At 38.0% G+C, this 21,999-nt stretch overlaps 3 protein-coding genes across 3 annotated transcripts in view; all 3 read left to right on the top strand.

Moving 5' to 3' along the window:
- LOC106061499 (uncharacterized) overlaps positions 1-21,999 on the top strand; it is a 125,227-nt gene that overhangs the window by 13,723 nt on the left and 89,505 nt on the right. The gene's annotated exons all lie outside the window — the stretch shown is intronic.
- LOC106061508 (uncharacterized) lies at positions 917-4,031 on the top strand. Its single transcript, XM_056023485.1, has 2 exons — positions 917-1,517; positions 1,621-4,031. Exons 1-2 carry the CDS (start codon positions 917-919, stop codon positions 4,029-4,031), a joined length of 3,012 nt encoding a protein of 1,003 aa, XP_055879460.1.
- Positions 11,119-14,296, top strand: LOC106061509 (uncharacterized). The gene has a single exon (XM_013219674.2). It carries the CDS (start codon positions 11,181-11,183, stop codon positions 13,200-13,202), a length of 2,022 nt encoding a protein of 673 aa, XP_013075128.2. The 5' UTR covers positions 11,119-11,180; the 3' UTR covers positions 13,203-14,296.

Below are 21,999 nucleotides of genomic sequence, written 5' to 3'. Positions count from 1 at the left end.
TTACCAAGTAACATAGAACATAACAGTTTGTAATTTGATTTCCCCAGGTGTGTGTTTTGGCTATTATACTTCATTAACTGTTATGCCCAGGTGACATTCTCTCACGGGTTGTGTTACGGGAGGGAATAGCTGAACGTCTGATGGTTATATCTGTGTGTGTGTGAGGGTTGATAGTTTGCCAACGATAGACGATCTTAATTAAGTTCATTTTTAGAACTCGGCATTTCCTTGTAAGCTTATATTTCTGCAAGTAAAAATATAACATTTTATTACAGTATATGAGCAATACAATTTAGAAGGGGACATTCACAGAGAATATGTGGGTGTAGTATGGTTGGAAAATAGAATAATACATCTGTTAAAAGGAAACGTCCATAACAGGGAGCTTACCTTTTCATTATCCACCATTTTGAGACAGTGCAACGTTAGGTCCTGTCTGTCTCAAGGTCTATGTTTAAGTAGTACACACGTCAAGAGCTTTGTGAGGAAAAATGTACTGGAAACTAGCTGTGTTAGAGGTGGAACTACCAGTTATGTCAGAGGTGGAACTACCAGCTGTGTTAGAGGTGGAACTTCCAGCAGTGTTAGAGGTGGAACTACCAGCTGTATAGAGGTGGAACTTCCAGCTGTGTTAGAGGTGGAACTACCAGTAATGTCAGAGGTGGAACTACCAGCTGTGTTAGAGGTGGAACTTCCAGCTGTGTTAGAGGTGGAACTACCAGTTATGTCAGAGGTGGAACTTCCAGCTGTGTTAGAGGTGGAACTACCAGTTATGTCAGAGGTGGAACTTACAGCTGTGTTAGAGGTGGAACTACCAGTTATGTCAGAGGTGGAACTTCCAGCTGTGTTAGAGGTGGAACTACCAGTTATGTCAGAGGTGTAACTTCCAGCTGTGTTAGAGGTGCACATACCAGTTATGTCAGAGGTGGAACTTCCAGCTGTGTTAGAGGTGGAACTACCAGTTATGTCAGAGGTGGAACTACCAGTTATGTCAGAGGTGGAACTACTAGCAATGTTAGTGGTGGAACCACCAGCTGTGTTAGAGATGGAACTACCAGTTGTGTTAGAGATGAAACTACCAGCTGTGTTAGAGATGGAACTACCAGCTGTGTTAGAGGTGAAACTACCAGCTGTTTTAGAGATGGAACTACCAGCTGTGTTAGAGGTGGAACTAACAGCTGTGTTAGAGATGAAACTACCAGCTGTGTTAGAGGTGGAACTACCAGCTGTGTTAGAGGTGGAACTACCAGCTGTGTTAGAGGTGGAACTACCAGCTGTGTTAGAGATGAAACTACCAGCTGTGTTAGAGGTGGAAATACCAGCTGTGTTACAGATGAAACTACCAGCTGTGTTAGAGGTGGAACTTCCAGCTGTGTTAGAGGTGCAACTACTAGCAATGTTAGTGGTGGAACTACCAGCTGTGTTAGAGATGAAACTACCAGCTGTGTTAGAGGTGGAAATACAAGCTGTGTTAGAGATGAAACTACCAGCTGTGTTAGAGGTGGAACTTCCAGCTAGTTAGAGGTGGAACTACCAGCTGTGTTAGAGGTGGAACTACCAGCTGTGTTAGAGATGAAACTACCAGCTGTGTTAGAGGTGGAAATACAAGCTGTGTTACAGGTGGAACTACCAGCTGTGTTAGAGATGGAACTACCAGCTGTGTTAGAGGTGAAACTACCAGCTGTGTTAAAGATGCAACTACTAGCAATGTTAGAGGTGAAACTACCAGCTGTTTTAGAGATAGAACTACCAGCTGTGTTAGAGGTGTAACTAACAGCTGTGTTAGAGATGAAACTTCCAGCTGTGTTAGAGGTGGAACTACCAGCTGTGTTAGAGGTGGAACTACCAGCTGTGTTAGAGGTGGAAATACCAGCTGTGTTAGAGATGAAACTACCAGCTGTGTTAGAGGTGGAACTACCATCTGTGTTAGAGGTGCAACTACTAGCAATGTTAGTGGTGGAACTACCAGCTGTGTTAGTGTTGGAACTACTAGCTGTTTTAGAGGTGAAACTACCAGCTGTGTTAGAGATGAAACTACCAGCTGTGTTAGAGGTGAAACTACTAGCAATGTTAGAGGTGAAACTACCAGCTGTTTTAGAGATGGAACTACCAGCTGTGTCAGAGGTGGAACTACCAGCTGTTTTAGAGGTGAATCTACTAGCTGTTTTAGAGATGGAACTACCAGCTGTGTCAGAGGTGGAACTACCAGCTGTTTTAGAGATGGAACTACCAGCTGTTTTAGAGATGGAACTACCAACTGTGTCAGAGATGGAACTACCAACTGTGTCAGAGATGGAACTACCAGCTGTGTCAGAGGTGGAACTACCAGCTGTTTTAGAGATGAATCTACCAGCTGTGTTAGAGGTGGAACTACCAGTTGTGTTACAGATGAAACTAACAGCTGTGTTAGAGGTGGAACTACCAGCTGTGTTAGAGTTGCAACTACTAGCAATGTTAGTGGTGGAACTACCAGCTGTGTTAGAGATGAAACTACCAGCTGTGTTAGAGATGCAACTACTAGCAATGTTAGAGGTGAAACTACCATCTGTTTTAGAGAGGGAACTACCAGCTGTGTCAGAGGTGGAACTACCAGCTGTTTTAGAGATGAATCTACTAGCTGGTTTAGAGATGGAACTACCAGCTGTGTCAGAGGTGGAACTACCAGCTGTTTTAGAGATGGAACTACCAGCTGTTTTAGAGATGGAACTACCAACTGTGTCAGAGATGGAACTACCAGCTGTGTCAGAGGTGGAACTACCAGCTGTGTTAGAGATGAAATTACCAGCTGTGTTACAGGTGGAACTACCAGCTGTGTTAGAGATGAAACTACCAGCTGTGTTAGAGGTGGAACTACCAGCTGTGTTAGAGGTGCAACTACTAGTAATGTTAGTGGTGGAACTACCAGCTGTGTTAGAGATGGAACTACCAGTTGTGTTAGAGATGAAACTACCAGCTGTGTTAGAGATGGAAATTCCAGCTGTGTTAGAGGTGAAACTACCAGCTGTGTTAAGGATGTAACTACTAACAATGTTAGAGGTGAAACTACCAGCTGTTTTAGAGATGGAACTACCAGCTGTGTTAGAGGTGGAACTAACAGCTGTGTTAGAGATGAAACTACCAGCTGTGTTAGAGGTGGAACTACCAGCTGTGTTAGAGGTGGAACTACCAGCTATGTTAGAGGTGGAACTACCAGCTGTGTTCGAGATGAAACTACCAGCTGTGTTAGAGGTGGAAATACCAGCTGTGTTAGAGATGAAACTACCAGCTGTGTTAGAGGTGGAACTACCATCTGTGTTAGAGGTGCAACTACTAGCAATGTTAGTGGTGGAACTACCAACTGTGTTAGAGATGAAACTACCAGCTGTGTTAGAGGTGGAAATACAAGCTGTGTTAGAGATGAAACTACCAGCTGTGTTAGAGGTGGAACTACCAGCTGTGTTAGACGTGCAACTACTAGCAATGTTAGTGTTGGAACTACCAACTGTGTTAGAGGTGGAACTACCAGCTGTGTTAGAGATGAAATTACCAGCTGTGTTACAGGTGGAACTACCAGCTGTGTTAGAGATGGAACTACCAGCTGTGTTAGAGGTGAAACTACCAGCTGTGTTAAAGATGCAACTACTAGCAATGTTAGAGGTGAAACTACCAGCTGTTTTAGAGATAGAACTACCAGCTGTGTCAGAGGTGGAACTACCAGCTGTTTTAGAGATGGAACTACCAGCTGTTTTAGAGATGGAACTACCAGCTGTGTTAGAGGTGGAACTACCAGCTATGTTAGTGGTGGAACTACCAGCTGTGTTAGAGGTGGAACTAGCAACTGTGTCAGAGGTGGAACTACCAGCTGTGTTAGAGGTGGAACTACCAGTTGTGTTAGTGGTGGAACTACCAGCTGTGTTAGAGGTGGAACTACCAGCTGTGTCAGAGGTGGAACTACCAGCTGTGTTAGAGATGAAACTACCAGCTGTGCTAGAGATGGAACGATTTTAGCCGTTGCACTAATGATTCCTGATACTGAAAATAATTATAATTGATAAAATACCAAGATACAGTTCACACCTGATCTAAAATAGTGCAGTCAAACTAACCTAAAGAATCTTAAGAAAATGCGCTCACCAGGCATAGATTGGGTTCACACCAGAATAGAAATAATGCACACATCAGAATTCAGAAAGGGAGTAGACCAGAATTCAAGATTTGGCACACACCAAACTTATTTAAGATTGGACACTCACAACTGACCCTGGCGCAAACAAGTGACTTAACAGCCATACCCACCTGACCAAAAGATTGGGCACTTTTTCTTGTCTAAAATAAATTGAAGAAACAGTGTAACAACTTCCCGTTCATTGTCTGACTTTGAAAATATAAAAAAAAAGTTTGTATAATAACAGCAGCCAGTAAACCATCGTATTGTTTACTTCCTGGAAAGAAACATAGTTTTATAGGTCGAATAGTTATAGACTGGAACAGTAGCCAAAATTAATGAATTTCTAAACCATAAGGCCTAACAATTGAAGTATATGAAATAGAGGGAAAAAATGGGATATTACAGAACAGTATTTCTAAGATAATCGTTAGAAACAAAGCATTGGTATAGTCCTATAAAGTATAGACTTCTAGACTTTGTGTAACAAGTACATACATTTCAATGGGTAGATATAAGCCATTAAATCATAGTGTATATACTTACATACCAGCGCCGTGTTTCTTCTGTGCAATGTGGCACTGGAAACAGAGTATTGTAGTTCTTAATCCTTAGTCAACACTCCTACTTGCAGTGGGGTAGCTAGGGATTTTGGGGCCCGGGGTGGCTTGACCTCTTTAGGGGCCCCTGTATTTTGACATGCGACATCATTACATGAGATAATGGCGTAATATTTAATGTAAAAAAATAATTTCGGACACATTTTTGGGGGCCCTCACGAGTGGAGGCCCAGGGGGGGGTTTAAATTATGACCCCCCCCTCCCTCTCTACCTAGCTACGCCACTGCCTACTAGTCAAGGTTTAACCACACCTTTTGGTGTTTGTTTATATTAAGCTCCAGTGCAAGGATTCCCAGCCTACAGCCCTCGGGCATTATATTGGACCCGTCGAAACTTTCACCCACATTATATAATAAAGTTGAAAGGCTGAGTACGATGAACTTTGACTATTTAGTTTTTATTCATGTGACCCATGACAAGTATGTTTAATATTCATATGACCCTTAGGACGAAAAAGGATGGGTCCCGGTCTTTAAACATTTTATCACTGGCTGTAAGCATAGAGATTTGAACCTAGGCCAGTCTCCTATTTCTTAATGATGCAATAAGGTTCCGCGTCCAGGGTTTCTTTTAACGTTATGTTTAAAAAAAAATATTTTTAAAATGAAGTAGGTAACAAGAAAAGAAAAAAAAATCATTAGTTTTCAAAAATGTTTTCTGCTGTTTAATTTTTTAGTCGTTGGTTTAACTTGAAGCACTTGACCCGAGGGGTCTCAGGTGCGTTAAAAATTTTGAATTTTGGGATTTATACGAACGTCCCTGAGTCCACCCAACTCTAATGGGTATCTGATATTAATTTGTGAAAGTAAAGTCGGTTGGTCGTTGTACTGGTCCCATGACACTCTCATAAAATTTTGCCCCCACCCCAAAACAAAAATTAATAAAAAAAAAAGAACATTACATCATATGCCCCATAGATTGCAAAATATTTCTTATTACAAATAGAACAAAGGTTTTATGTTATGAATTGAATACCTGGTGTCTTTTGTTCGTTGCCTTGTGATCTATTCGTCCCTCTCTGTGAAGTAAGGTCGCTGTGATGGTCTCAAGAGGTGAGCGAAGCTGGTAGCAAAGTTCCATTTAGTTTACCATGAAATGTTTATTTATTTTGCATTACAAAGCTTATATCAACTCACTCCGTCTGTCTGTCTGGTACAATTCTGTACAGTTATTGCTCCAACTTTCATTCTCGGATCAAGTTGAAATTTTGCACAATTATTCGTTTTCCAAAATAAACGTGAACAAATAAAAAAAATCATTAATTAATCAATTCATTGTAATCATTTCATTAATTTTGATAAAGTAAAAGAGAAAATACATTTTACAATATCGAGATATATTGATGTAAATGTGCAGTTCTTCCATATATTAAGACTAAGACTAAGACTGCTTTATTGATCCTTACGGAAATTTGTTGTGATTACAAGGACTCTTTTCTCATATAAAGACAACACAACAAAAAAAATACACATAAATACAACAGACAACATAAAGAGTTCATCAGCGACTACACACAGGTATCTTGGTGCCTTTCATGTTCCCTGATCAATGAGTGGCGTTGATAGAATCTGACCGAGTGAGGTACGAACGAGTTTTTGTACCGCTCCGTTCTTGTTTTGATTGACAGCAGTCGCCCACTTCGCGACGACCTGATGTAGTTCTGATGGAGGGCCGTTGTCTTCCATGATTTTTTCGATTTTTCTTAGGCACTTTTGTTCAAAAAGTTCCTTTAAATGTGGTAATGTTGTGAGTGTAATTTTTGATGCTTTTTTAATGATGTTTTCTAGACGTCGCAACAGTTTAAATGAGGCGTTGCCTTGCCAACAAGTTATTCCGTATGTTAGCAGATTTTGTATAGTTGCGCTGTAGAAAGTCTCAAGGATCTTCTTGTTTAGTTTAAAGCTATTGAGTTTGTATAGAAAAAAGAGTCGCTGGGCTGTTTTCTTTGTCAGAGTTCCAAGGTGGTCTTCCCATGAAAGCTTGTTGTTGATGATAACGCCTAGATATTTATATGCGTTTACTTGTTCTATAGATGTAGTGTTTATTTGAAGTTCACGTATAGTTTGTTTTTTCTTTCTAAAATCGATTATAAGTTCTTTAGTTTTTGTGACATTCAGTTCTAGAAAGTTCTTAGTGCACCAGTTTGTAAACTCTACTATCGAGCTTCGATACTGAGTTTCGTCTCCTGAAATAAGACCGACTATGGCAGCATCATCTGTGAATTTAACGAGTTTAACTGAGTCATAGATGCTTATATATATATTTTTTTTTAATTATTTTTTTGTTTGGGCCTTTTTTTTCCGTTTTGGTTTATGTTATTTTGCTAATTTCTATTTTTTCTTTACTCTGATTTGATTAGCTAAACGTTTTCGATCATATTTTCGTTTCAGTTAACGATATTATTATTTATGTATTCTTTTTTTTAAAGAGTATTTTACTGACTCCATTTGCTAGCTTACCTAGATGAGAAGAAAGGGGAGTCAACACTGCCAAACTGTAAATAAACGCAGTTATTCCGCTTGAAAAATTTCCAATCAAACCAACCGAAATCTTAAAGAGTACATCAATGAACTAAATCACGTGATTAGTATCAGATAATTATAAATTATGTAAAATGACATAGTCTTCAGCTTATAAAGTGAGAACCCTCGTATTTTAATTAATTCTATTGCTGGGGAAATAAGACTAATAGTTACCTGATTAGATCGATATTGTTTCAATCATCTCAAGAGGAAGAGTTGTAATTACTTGTACGTCGTGAGGGGTCCAGGGAGGAGATTATTTAGACACTTCCTTCCATGTTTTTCTAGAAAGATGTGTAAGTAACGAATTCTCGCTCTACCAATCTGACCTTCTCTCTTTCTGACCTTTTGTCTTTGGGGGGTTTTAATTAATGATGAAACTTACATTTATAAATTGTTTTTTTTTTTAAATCATTGTCTTTATCATGCATAAAATCGTTACAGAATGCCAGACTGGCCTGCGGCGTCGCAGCCTGTGGGTAGGCTAGACCAATAGCTCGCCGCCACGTCACAGGCCGTGACGTCAGACACGAGCTATTGGTAATGAGCTAATCTGCTCACAGGCTGCGAGGTCAGAGGTCAGAGTTCAGGCATTTCAAAACATTTTGTCTCGCTTTAACTAGCCAACAAGGACCACCCTCGAGTTCAACTTATACTAAAAATATCACATTATTAATATTTAAATGCTCTGTGGTTTTACACTTTATTTAACTAGAAACAGGAGACACTCCAACTCAATACAAGAAGAATGTTTGCAACTAAATATTTATAAGCTTTGTATATTTATTATATATATCTAATCTCAATAGTTTTCTTTTGAAGTAACTCTGTGTTTTATAAGATATGAGTTTATGGTCAACCCTTTTTGCAGACTAGAGACGCCATTTTATCTTCGTCACTTCCGTCTAGTCTAGATCTAAAGTCTAATAGTTTTATTTATTAAGCTATACAATATGGAATTAAATCAATCAATGAATCAACAGGATCAACTAACTCAAATGTATTTTAACTACGACAGTTATAAATATCCACATCTTTCTCCTGGCAATGTCTAATAAAGTGTTGTCATATTTTATGAATTACAAATGTTCTTTCAAAAGAATAGATAATTACCGTACTCGTATCCTATCTTATGAGCTTATCTAGTTGTGAAAGTTAATTTAAAAATTAAACTCTTCTAAGCCATTGGCTTTCCTGGCTGATTCAGGCAACCCATTCCATGCTGTAATCAATGAATCGTAGGAGCCATTCTTTTTAATTAAAGATGGAATTTTTTTCCCAATGACTCGTATCTGTGTCAGGAGAAATACACAGCCTCATGACCAAACACCAGAGGTCAAACTAGACGCTGACCCAACATGTTTCAGAGGTGCTGCCAGTGTTAGAGCAAAAGGAACTAGGTGGATCAAGTAGGCCAAAGAAATTACTATTGATATAATCATATCATTCTTCCGTATCTTGGAGTCCTGGGTTCGAATCTCGGTGAAGGCAGGGATTTTGAATTTCGTTATCTTTTGGGCCTCCCTAAGTCCATCCTAATCTAATGGGTCCCAACTTTAGTCGGGGTAACTAAAGGCGGTTTGCCACACACATGACACCCTGTTCGTTGCTCAAAGAATCAGATAATCTGCTTTATAGATCACAAGGTCTGAAAGGGGGGACTTACTTTACTATGTTATTGTGTAACTCATGCTAGATACTGTTGTGGGCTAATCTAATCTGACTTCGACTATGTATCAATTATTACCTAACATTAGCCACAGAATATTACAAGTTGAATATAGTTGATAACAACATTCAGTTCTATAAAATGTTACTTTATTAACCACTGGGAAATCCGTCCAGTCTTCCTAAAACGTCACTATATCTAATTACTATTCAACTACTATTCAAAACACAGCCTACTTCTAACATAACGCCATGTTGGTCTCTTGTTCGCCTAAGTCTACTACGTCATTAGTCTGTCTTACTACGTCATTACTTTTACCGTCGCTAAAACTATACACGATATATCTATATTATAAAGTAGAATGTGAGGGGTATGTATGTATGTATGTTACTTATAGACATCAAAACCGCTTGACCAATCTTGATAAAACTAGGCAGGAATGTTCCTTGGGTACCAACTTAGACCGTAGTGTATGTATTGTAGCCCTAAAACAAACTTAAGACCCTAAAAAAAAATAAAGTTGTCCGACTCTATTACTGCTATAGTATTTTATGGATCTAGGCCATGTCTACAATGTTGACATGAGAAAAGATAGAAAGGATTTAGACCTAGATCTAATTTTAAGAAATACACTTTGCGCACATAGTTTTTTACTTTGACACATGAAAAGACAAAAGAAGATCCATTGATTTCATTATATAATAAAATTAACCTTCAATTTTGTGTTTCAAAAGCATTTTTTACATTAATTAGTTCCTGATATCTGTGATTACAGATTTCCTGACGAACATTCTTTCATTAGACAAATCAGTAATGAATCGCGTACTAAATATTAATTCGTTTAATTGTTTACTTTATAATCCCATCCCTAGATCTAAAACTCTAATTCAACTCTAAGATGATAAAACTTCTCTTCGCTCAGATAGTTTTATACTTTAACACATAAACATATTAATTAAAGTCCATTCATTTCATATTTTGATCAAATAAACATTCAAATTTGGTTTTCTAAAGCTACATTCGTCTATGAAAGCTGCGAAGCCGAGTTGAGATAGGCCTAGATCTATATTCATTCATGAATCGCGTACTAAATATAATTTCGTTTAATTGTTCACTTTATAATCCCATTCATTTAACAAAGCTATCGCTCTTTTCGTTTGTAATAGATATGAATTTATCGGCTTCGGGTAATCCCATTTTCGCAAACCTAATTTTATTTTCGTAGCGAAAGAGAAAAAACTTGAAAGGATCATTAGTTAAGTTTAACATACATCTAAATCCAATCCACTACATTAGTAAACACAAACTTAGACCCGAAGGCCGCGGGTAAAGTCTGGCGAACATCCTTTCATTAGACATTACCAAATGGTTACACATTAACAGTGATTAACACATCTCTCTACTGAGTCTATTCCTAGGCCTAGGTCTAAAACTCTTATTGAACTTTAAGATAATAAAACTTCTTTTCGCAAAGATAGTTTTATGCTTTAACACATAAACATACTAATTATTGTCCACTCATTTCATATTTTAATCAAATTAACATTCAAATTTGTTTTTCTAAAGCATTTTTAATACATTCGTTCGCTGTTCGCTAAATAAAGCTGCGTAGCCGTGTTGAGATAGGCCTATATTCATTCATGAAAAAAGGTCACGCATGCGCAACACAGAATGAACTCTATAAAAGGCAACTAGATTAGTGTAGATTTAGATCTATGTCTACCTCAAGATCTACTTTTTACTTTAACACATGAACATACAAAATTAAGTCTATTCATCTCAATTTTTAATCAAATATATGTAGGCCTACAAGCAAATGTTTTAATTTGAAAAAAAAATAGATTTAAGCCTATATATTAGCTATTTTGATTTGATAGCTTCATTCACACCATTTTTACATTGACACATTCGCTTTACTTATTACATTATTATTTCGTTTAATTGTTTACAAAACACTCACAGTGACTATATCGACAGTAATGCGCAAATAAAGACCCGCGGGTCGCGGGTAACATATGTCTAGTTTATCTAAATAACTAACCTACTCTCTAAGCTAGTACATTACAATACTAGCAGCTAAAATTTGTAAAAACAAAATACTAAATGAAGATTTAATTATATGTCATGAAAATCCTAATGTATTTTTTTTCTTTTCAGCGTCACTCACCAAGTTCCGAAGTTTAAATAAGTGTTTGATCTTGCTGGTGTGTCTAGTATTTGTTAGCATGTATGTCGTCGACCAGGGGAGACTATCGGGAGAAATCTTGCGAGTGATAGTCTCCTTCAACAGAACGCACTCGAGCAAGCTCGTTCAAGATGCGGTAAAGAAGCTCTCAAAGTTTGGCTTTAACTTCAGTCGCAGAGTACAGTCTTCTGCAATGGAGTCAAACCAGGCCTCATGCACATTTCCGAAATTTGATCCTTTCGACCCAAACGTTGTGAAATTTGCCAAACTGGATAGAGAAACTTTACAGTGTAATGGAACATTGCCGGACCTGACTTACCTCGAAGGGAATTATCTGATTGTTAATCATACAAAACTGAAAGAGACATTCCCTTCTTTAAATGTGACGTGTAAGTATCGAACCCTAACCAGACATGACAGGGATTTGTCCACCAGATTCGGGGCGTTCAGCAAACCCTTTCAGACTTTCACGCGACTGCCTCGAGAAACTGAGTTTATTCTCGTGGTCTGTGAAGGAACCCTTAGTTTGGGTTTGAACCCCAGAAATTCTGCGTATTTACGTAACACGCCTAGAACTAATAGATCTACTGTCGTGTCTAGAAACTTCTTTGCGCTGATACCCGAATACGAAGAACTAGCCGAGCTTGAGAACTTAAGATTACGGAAGAGGATGATTGATGCAGCTCCGAACGAGACCATGAACGTGATTATGATTGGCTTCGACTCTGTGCCACGTTTTCATTTTCTGAGAGCCATGAGCAAAACGTACAACTTTTTAGTCAACGACTTGCAGTCATATGACTTCACTATGCACAGTCAAGTGGGTAAAAATTCTTTCCCTAATTTCCTTCCTTTGCTCACCGGAAGCTCTGAAAAGGAAACAAACAGGTGGTGGGACAAGACGAAAAGAGTAGACGAGTTTGATCTTCTTTGGAAGGATTTTGAAAGGGCTGGATACCGAACCATGTTTACTGAAGACTGGCCCCAGCTTGGGACATTTAATTTTTATTTACCTGGGTTTTACAAAGTACCTACTGTACACTATACCAAGCCCATCAGTATGGCAATAGAAAAAGATCGCCAGTATAAAAAGGATGGTTTTCACTGCATAGGTAATCAACCGGAAGTTCTATTTCATCTCAACTATTTGAAAAGATTTCTAGAGACTTTCTCGACTAAGCCTGTCTTCTCGTTGGTCTATCTGACTCGCATTGGTCACGACGACGCGACGATGGTCAAAGCCGTGGACGACCATGTCCACAACTTCTATACACAGCTGAAGAGCTCTGGGCATCTCAATAATACTATGCTCATCACATTCTCCGATCACGGACTTCGCTTCGGTCCACTTCGGCACACACTGTCGGGCGACTTTGAGAAGCAAACGCCATTTTTAATTTTGACACTTCCGCCTTGGTTTCGCAAGAAGTACCCGAATGTTGCAGAAAATCTCAAAGCCAACACCGGTCGCCTGACGTCACACTACGACACTCACGCCACCGCTCGGGACCTTCTTTATTTCAGATCAAGCGGAGACAACCCATTACCAAAATCTAAACATGGGACTAGTTTGTTTCAGGAAATTCCCCGAAACAGAACTTGCACATCTGCCTACATTCCTCATGAGTTTTGCATGTGCGGTTATCAAAAGCCTCTGAATATAAGCGCAAACACTGAATTGGCTGATTTTCTTTCCATGGCCATCATATCCTACATAAACTCATTAGTAGATAAAACATTATGCCATACTTTAGCAGTACTGAAACTACTAGAAGTCATTAGGCTTCCACCATTGGAAGATAAATCTGACAAAATAACGATTGAGTTTAGAGTCAAAGTTAGCACCTTTCCAGGGAATGGAATATTCGAGGCTTGCGTACAGGCTGACGACACCAGCGGCGGCGCATCGTGGGAGCAGCTGGCAGCTGCCCACCTGAAGGATGTCACTGTCGGGGATGGCCTTGACCGTTTGAACATGTACCGTGGCCAGTCGTATTGTGTGAAAGATACCAAAATGAAATTATTCTGTTATTGTAAGGATTTACTCAAGACTAAAGTCTAGTTAGTTTATAAATGACACTCTTACACTTGTCAACCTACTAAGTACATGCATAGCGAAATTGTTGATAAGGTTTTGGCACCATATATTTACACCTCTCTTCTTGATTTTCTTCCCCTATCACGTGATGGTCATAAACTCTTATTGACTCTCTTTTGGTCTTTACTTTTATCTTTTTTTTCTATTTTATTTATTTATCGCTCTTTGTTTCTCTATAATTCTCTCTCTCTCTCTCTCTCCTACCCCCTCTCTCTCCCTTCAGAATAGGGCTCCACAGGAACGTAAAAAAGAGGTTCCATGAGATGAACCCGAGTCATTCTACGACTGAAGGAGGCAGTCTTTTGTATATTTCTTCCTCTTTTAATTTGTCTTCCTCTTTTTCTCTCTATATTTCATCTCTTTTTACTTTTTATCTCTCTCTCTCTCACACACACTCTCTCTCTCCCTTTCTCTCTCTCTCTCCCTCTCTTCCTCTCTCTCTCTCTCTCACACACACACACTCTCTCTCTCACTCTCTCTCTCTCTCTCTCTCACTCTCTCTCTCTTACACTTTCTCTCTCCCTTTATCTCTCTCACTCTCTCTCTCTCTCACTCTCTCTCTTTCTCACTCTCTCTCTCTCTCACTCTCTCTGTCACTCTCTCTCGATTACTCTCTCTCTCTCTTTCACTCTCTTTCTCTCTTACTCTCTCTCTCACACACACTCTCTCTCCCTCTCTTTCTCTCTCTCTCACTCATCTTCAAAGTCTGTATCTAGATAACTAACCTACAATTTAGTGTAGTTTGCCTCTATGAAGTCCTATCCAAAAGATTTAGTTTTAATTTTGTTTACATTTGAGTTGACCCTTGTCCCAGTGAGAAGTTGCTGCCCTACACTAACTCAACTCCTTTTCCAAACTAGTCCAAGAACATTTAGCTACCTTTTGCGCTTATATGGCAACGGTTCTCAACTTTTTAAAATCGACGACCACATTTTTTGATACCATTTCCCAATTTGCGCCAATCCCCAACCGTTATTTTCGTTCATAAGCACAAGTAATCTCAATCCTGATGTACATATCTGATAGGAATTGCCAAAGGTCTATGTTAAATCCGGAAGTAATGCGTAAATTATATTCTTGTAAGATATATTTCTCTTTATTATCAAATTTCAAATAAATGAAATTTTATCATAGACTTACTTTTATTTACTTTCTTTTTATTTCTTATTTACCGTATCCATGTTACATTCTTATGTGACAATTAGAAAAGCATGGCCATGGTCTGTTTTATTGAAATAATACTGCTGCGACATTCTGAGCAAGTTCTAGTTTCATCAGATCAGGACAGTCTTTGCAAGATCCTTTCCTTTAGTCTTGTTCTGATCATGAAAAGGATGGAAGACTGTTTCGCAAAAAAATAAATAAAAGGCGCAACACAGATATAACGGGATATGACTTCAGACACTTGATCCAGATTTGTATAACTGATATAACTGATATACTGTAACTGATATAGAAGAGAAATCATTTTTCGCTTACTTACTTAGAATTAAATCCTCCCGCGCCGTTGGCCGGCGACCTGTCTCCATTGATGCAACGTCTCAAGTCTCTTCCCGCCTGGTGTCCAGTTTTCTGATGTACTCCATTAAAGTGTAGCGCCATGTTCTTCACTGTATTACTACTAATGAGTCCAATACACTTTTCCTGTGATATCTCCGAAACATCTTCAATTTGATGTCAGGTAGATTGGGAAAGATTGATGACATTTCTTCCTCAGGTACGTGCAAATATTCTTTCACAGAAATTATCATTTTATTCGTTTGTCAGGTTCAATGCTATTTTCCTCATAGAGAGTACATAAAGTTCACCACCTTTCCTTTGCGTTCATCGTGGAACATAGGGCCTCATTAAAAAAACACGCCACTCTCCACGGTCTCTTGCTAGTTCTTTAATGGCTTCCCAGCTCTTTTCCTGCCCTCTCGGCTTCATCTAGTCCAGTGATTCCCAAAGTGGTCTATATAGACCCCCAGGGGTCTACGAAGACTTCCAGGGGGTCTACGAAAGTGAAAAAATAAATTGGGGGTCTATGAGATGTCCACGGGGGTCTACGGTAATAGATTTCATTTAAACATATCGTGACTTTAATTTTTACATCCATTTAATGTAATTATTTTATACACTAATAAATGATTTGTACCTTGGTAAATCCTTTCAATATTTATCCTGCTAATCAAACCAAAGAATTGTGGTATTTAGTCTCAATACGTATTTAAAAAGCTTTATTTTGTCTACATGTAACAAATGTTTAACAACAAGAAATGTAGACTGTCCAGCGTTGATTATATAAAACTGAGATTCATTCCTTCCTTGTCAAACAAGCGATTGCCTAAGTGACTTTTTTTTTTTATAATGATACGAAACCAATTACGCTAGAGCAGTGATGCCCAACCTAATTCGACCTGCGGGCCATTTTTATTTCCGACGCTCGTGTCGCGGGCCACATGAACAAAAACGTAGGCCTACATAAACGATATTGACCTGAAACCCGTAGATCCTGTGCTTCATAAATTAATGGGATATTTGAAAGATGGCTTCATTTCTCTACTTAAAATATCAGCAACATTGTAGCTAGCTTTACAACCGAGTCATTTTCCTGTCTCTTTTTGGTAAATATACCATTAATCCTCCAATATCTAGGCGTAGTTTAACAATCTTTTATTCGCGGCTCAAACCAAGAATGCGTTATATTTGTTTCATAATGTCATCAATATGTTTTTGTTTTTTTAAAAAGCCACACTTTCTTTATACAAAAAAAAAATATGTTGGCTTATAATCATGTTCCACAAAAAGTAAAGAACCGTTCACTTTTCTTGGTACAAAACATACATTCTACACTCAGATACCTATTTCATAAACGCAAAAATGTTAAATGTCATGGAACCAATCAATCAGGAGAAAAATCGAGGGCTTCAAGCACCTAACGTAAGTAAAGATACATTTCTAATTTTTGGGAAAAAAGGGGGTATTTTCTACACTTTGTGTCAACATTTCGGCGGTCCGGAGGGAATCACGTCGCGGGCCGGATCTGGCCCGCGGGCCGTACTTTGGGCATCACTGCGCTAGAGGATCATCTGAGACAATGTCACCCTGACAAAGTAGATAAAGATTTGAAAAATTGTCTAACACTCAAAGATAAAGTTCTGAATAGACCCACACAATCTCTCTTCAACATCATATAGAGAAGATGTTGGTTTGTGAGTGTCTTACAATATATCTTAACTTATAGCAAAATATGGAAAACACTAAAGGTAAAACATTGATTTTACCAGCCGTTGTAGTTGTGAAAACTGTTTGTTTTACACACACCTACATCTGATATTATTAAAATAATTTCTTAAAGAAACAATACAGTTCTATGGCACATCGGTGGCATGAGTTATCAAATTAAAAGCTTCTTATGTGATTCTTTGCAAAGGAAATATATACAGTTTGGGATCAGTGGCGTCACAGGCTGTGATAGGGTGTAGCGCTGTGTGCTGCAAACTGCCTAAGGGTCGCCAGCTCCTTATTTTTCCTCAGGTTAACCCTCGTACTGGATTCTCAGACAATAGACCAAGTAGAAAATTGTATATACCTTGGGAGTGTATTCAGTATATCAGGTGGAACAGATGAAGACATTAAACGCCGTATAAATCTAGCGCGTCAGACATTTACACAGCTGAAACCAACCCGGAAATCTCCTCACATCTCAAACAAGACTAAACAATGAATCTTTAACTCTAATGTCAAGGCTGTCCTACTGTATGGTTCTGAAACATGGAAAATAACTAAAGCGACAACAAAAAAAGGACAGACCTTCATCAACAGATGCCTGAGAAATATCCTAAAAATACACCGGTACGACAAAGTAGAAAACACCAAACTGTGGGAGATGAGTGGACAGAAAAATATAGAAGTGCAGATCTTAGAGAGGAAGTGGAGATAGATTGGTCACACCCTTAGAAAAGATACCAGCAACAGAGCTAGACAGGCATTAGAGTGGAAACGCAGAGGAAAATAAAAAAGAACATGGCGACGCAGTGTACTAGAAGCCGAGAGGATCGGGGAGAGCTGGGAAATCATCAAAAAACTAGCAAGAGACCGTGGAGGGTGGCGTGTTTTTGTCAAGGCCCTATGTTCCATGAGGAACCCAAAGGAATGATGATGATGATGAACCCACGACAGCTTTCCCATGTTTCGGTATAGTTGCAAGACAGCAACGTTTTGAAATCAGTTTTCCTTCTGCTATGTGGCTAATGAGCCCTTCCTGCTTGAAGCCTACTGGCTAAGGTGCCAGTTACTCACCTTCACCCTTCTCCTTTAGTGAAAAAGGTTACGCGGACACGTGAAAGATCAAGAAATACACGAGAAACTCTTTGCGAAAACTTTTACACTGATTCTTAATACAAATAAATGAATAAATATTTAATGTTGGAATGCCTTCTTCATAGAATGTATGAAACATGACATCCGTAGGAACAGATGATAAGCCGGGGTAAAAAAACATTTCCAGTGTGTTTGATGATTTCAGCAAAACATATTAATTGCTAATTTAATTGGTTTACATTTCATTTGAATTTAATCAATAAAATTAGTTATTATTTAATACTTAATATGTAGCTTTAAATTGCATTTTCACTATTCAACTCACTAAAATTAGAAATTAGTTGTTTTTTTTAAATTGAAAAAAAATGCAATATAAGTTAAGCAGGGGGTCTACCGAAAAGCAGAAAACATGGCAAGGGGTCTACGAGACAAAAAAGTTTGGGAACCACTGATCTAGTCCACTGCGTCGCTACGTTCGTTTTGGTCTTCTACGTCTCGTGCCCTCGGGATTCCACCCTAAGGCCTGCCTAGCTCTGTTTTGTTATTGGTATCTTTTTCTAAAAATAAAGTGGGCAACATGTAAATATTATTTTCGTCCAATATTGTTTACTGATCTAAGTTTCATTAGATAGGATCGGATTTTTTTCAGACAAATCGAGGAATGTTGTATTTGGTCCTAGTGACAATGCTTTTCTGTAATTCTTGTGGCAGTGACTTCTTTGCTAATATTCGTAGTTCCGATGATAATGCTGACTCATTCTGTACCAAATGATGAAATACAGACCAACATATTAGCAAACGTAAAGCACCATCTGTACAGACACCACAAATATTTTTTCAGAGACCTTATACATTTTCCAAAAACGAACCAAGTTTGTCAAATGCCAAACTCTACTTCTCTCGGTAAAGCTCAGATGTTCGCTATTCAAATTACGCTAGTTAGTTCGGCTTCATATGCTCAGATTATGGAACTTCGTTACAAATGTCGCAATGAAGTTTTATGAATTTCTGCTTGAACTGCTGAATTAAAACCATACCTTAGTAAGACCGACATTCTATTTTATTTTCTTACCGTTCATGGGTTATTCCATATTAATATTTCTTTCATGGACATGGACTAATTAAACGATGGCGTAGAAGGCGTGGTGGCTGGGTTGTAAGGTTGCTTTGCTTCGGAACTAATCCGAAACAAGGGGTCTTTAGTTCGAATCCTGGTGAAGACTGGGATTTTTAATTTTGGGATCATTACGGCACCCCTGAGTCCACCCAACTCTAATTGGTGCCTGGCATTAGTTGGGAAAAGTAACGGCGGTAGGTCGTTGCGCTGGCCACATGACAGCCTCGTTAACCGTGGGCCACAGAAAGAGATGACCTTAACATTATCTGCCCTGTAGGTCGTATGGTCTGAAATTGTGAGGGGAGGCAACTTTACTATTTTATATAAACGAAAGTTCTTTACAATTACAGGACGTCACCACAGAAATAAAATACATAAAACCGCAATGTCGTAGGGGTTATGTTATGCTTTAATTTACATTTGTTTAATACAGTTGAACGTTCAGACGACAATGTAAATAAAAAAATAAAATTTCCTTTACTATATTTCTCTGAAATGCATTAGAGCTATCTGCTTAATGACTTTGGGTATAAAAGTGATACGTTTTTGTAATGGTTCATCTGGTTGGGAGCGTTGTAAGCTGCTGCTCTCACTTACACGTAAACATATGTCTTCTTTTGTAATACTTTTAAACTTAGAATTAATCCACAATATACGAGCTTTAACTATACAATTAAAACCTACCAATTATGCACCACTGTCATGAACTTGGACGCAACAGTTTTGAAAGTTTAACTCATTTAGTTCTCCCAGTATTGTGCCAATTAAATGTTCTGCGATAAAATTTTCTGTAATTGTGCCTGTCGATATATCAAAATCTTAAGACGTTTGTTGAACATTACTTGAGATTTTACAGTTTTTACAGTTTCTTTTGCAAGTAAGCAAAAAAAAAAAACAAAAAAAAAAACAACAAAAAAAAACAACATTTTTTTTTTAAATCACTTCATCTGAAACTGCTTTGGACATCTTTGTGGTGTATTTGGATGATTCTGGAGGCCTATTACCGCAAGCTGGTCTTTTAAGTAATGGAATTACCATCGAAGTGCGATGCCTCTTGAATCGCGAGGCCGTGATCAGCCGCCCACGTCGCCTATACCTTGCTCCGCTACTGCCTGTTTAGATGTTTAGACGAGTAGAAGAAACACAATATGACATTTCTGACCAAAAAAAAATTCTTCAAAGGACTGATGTTATTGTAAGTCTCAGCCTTCTTCGCTTTGTTTAGTTTTGTTCGCAAACAAAAACAAGTAAAAGATTTAATGCTTACACCAAAGACGGGTGCAGGCAGCGAACAGAGTACTTTGATCGATCTTCGGTAAACAAAGGCTTTGTCTGTGTTAGATATGTCATAATAAGTAGCTTAAGCTTTTGCCTGCGTGTTCTCGTAACACATTGCCTCCATCCCTTCCCCATCCTAACTTTAGACTTAAAGGCAATGTCTTAATTAATTGTCGTCACAGCGAATGTAATTGTGTTGATGTGATTGTGTTGATCTAATTGTGTTGGTGTAATAGCGTAGTTGTAGTTGTCAATGTAATACTGTTAAAGTTAAATGCTTAATGTTAACTGGTTGATCTTAAGGTTAGCGTTAAAGTAAAGGTTATTGTTAATATTGATGTGTTGACATTAACACTGATGTTAATGTGTTGATGTTAAAGCTGTGTATGTTAAAGTTGTTGCTAAGGTGTTGATATTAAAGTGTTAAAAGGTTAACATTAAATTACACGTTAAATTTTATGTTCAAGTGTTGATGTTTAATACGGTGTTCAAGTGTTGATGTTTAATACGGTGTTCAAGTGTTGATGTTTAATACGGTGTTCAAGTGTTGATGTTTAATACGGTGTTCAAGTGTTGATGTTTAATACGGTGTTCAAGTGTTGATGTTTAATACGGTGTTCAAGTGTTGATGTTTAATACGGTGTTCAAGTGTTGATGTTTAATACGGTGTTCAAGTGTTGATGTTTAATACGGTGTTCAAGTGTTGATGTTTAATACGGTGTTCAAGTGTTGATGTTTAATACGGTGTTCAAGTGTTGATGTTTAATACGGTGTTCAAGTGTTGATGTTTAATACGGTGTTCAAGTGTTGATGTTTAATACGGTGTTCAAGTGTTGATGTTTAATACGGTGTTCAAGTGTTGATGTTTAATACGGTGTTCAAGTGTTGATGTTTAATACGGTGTTCAAGTGTTGATGTTTAATACGGTGTTCAAGTGTTGATGTTTAATACGGTGTTCAAGTGTTGATGTTTAATACGGTGTTCAAGTGTTGATGTTTAATACGGTGTTCAAGTGTTGATGTTTAATACGGTGTTCAAGTGTTGATGTTTAATACGGTGTTCAAGTGTTGATGTTTAATACGGTGTTCAAGTGTTGATGTTTAATACGGTGTTCAAGTGTTGATGTTTAATACGGTGTTCAAGTGTTGATGTTTAATACGGTGTTCAAGTGTTGATGTTTAATACGGTGTTCAAGTGTTGATGTTTAATACGGTGTTCAAGTGTTGATGTTTAATACGGTGTTCAAGTGTTGATGTTTAATACGGTGTTCAAGTGTTGATGTTTAATACGGTGTTAATGTGTTGATGTTAAAGTGTTGTTGTTAATCTGATGTTAAATGTGATATTAGTGGTTTTTTTTAGTAGAGCATATGCTAAAGTTAATGTTAAAGTTGATGTTATTAAGTTGATGTTTTAGTGTTGATTTTTTAATGATGACCTTATATTTTATGTAAAATTGTATATTGAAATTTTGATTTTAAAGTGTTGATGTCAAATTTTATTTTAACTTGCTATTAATGTGTTGTCTGTCTATATATGTGTGTAGTACTTCTGATAAGAAAGAGAGCAGCAATTTAACAAATATAAGGACTTTTAACACGTAATGTATAAACAATACACTTATGTGTTTTTGGCAATGTAATCTCTCCAGTACGAATAAAAAAAAATGTTGATCTAATAGGGTTAAAAACAAAGTCACGTGATTACAAAAGATACGCCTCCTTTCAACAGATACCACATAAGGTTTGAGTCTACCAACAATCATACTCTACTATCCTTGGGGGGTAAAGTTACATTTTTCAGACCTTTCGATCTATGGATCCTATGATGTAAATCTCATCAGTTTCTAGCACACTTTAATGTCCCAATGCATTCCATGTCCGTAGAGTTGGGGTGCACTTACAAGGGTTGTGCAAATCATAAAATTCAAAATCTCCATTTTATTTTTCACCTAGATTCGCACTCAAGAGATTTCAGTTCGGAAGCCAAATCCGACCCTGTCGTTGAAGCTATATACTTCTCTAACCCTTTAAACCTATAGTCTAGACCAGGGGTTTTCAAC

Source organism: Biomphalaria glabrata, chromosome 3 (genome assembly GCF_947242115.1).
Source record: "Biomphalaria glabrata chromosome 3, xgBioGlab47.1, whole genome shotgun sequence".
NCBI lineage: Eukaryota > Metazoa > Mollusca > Gastropoda > Planorbidae > Biomphalaria > Biomphalaria glabrata.
Note: the sequence above shows the minus strand (reverse complement) of the source record. Positions and strands in the feature narration are given on the sequence as shown.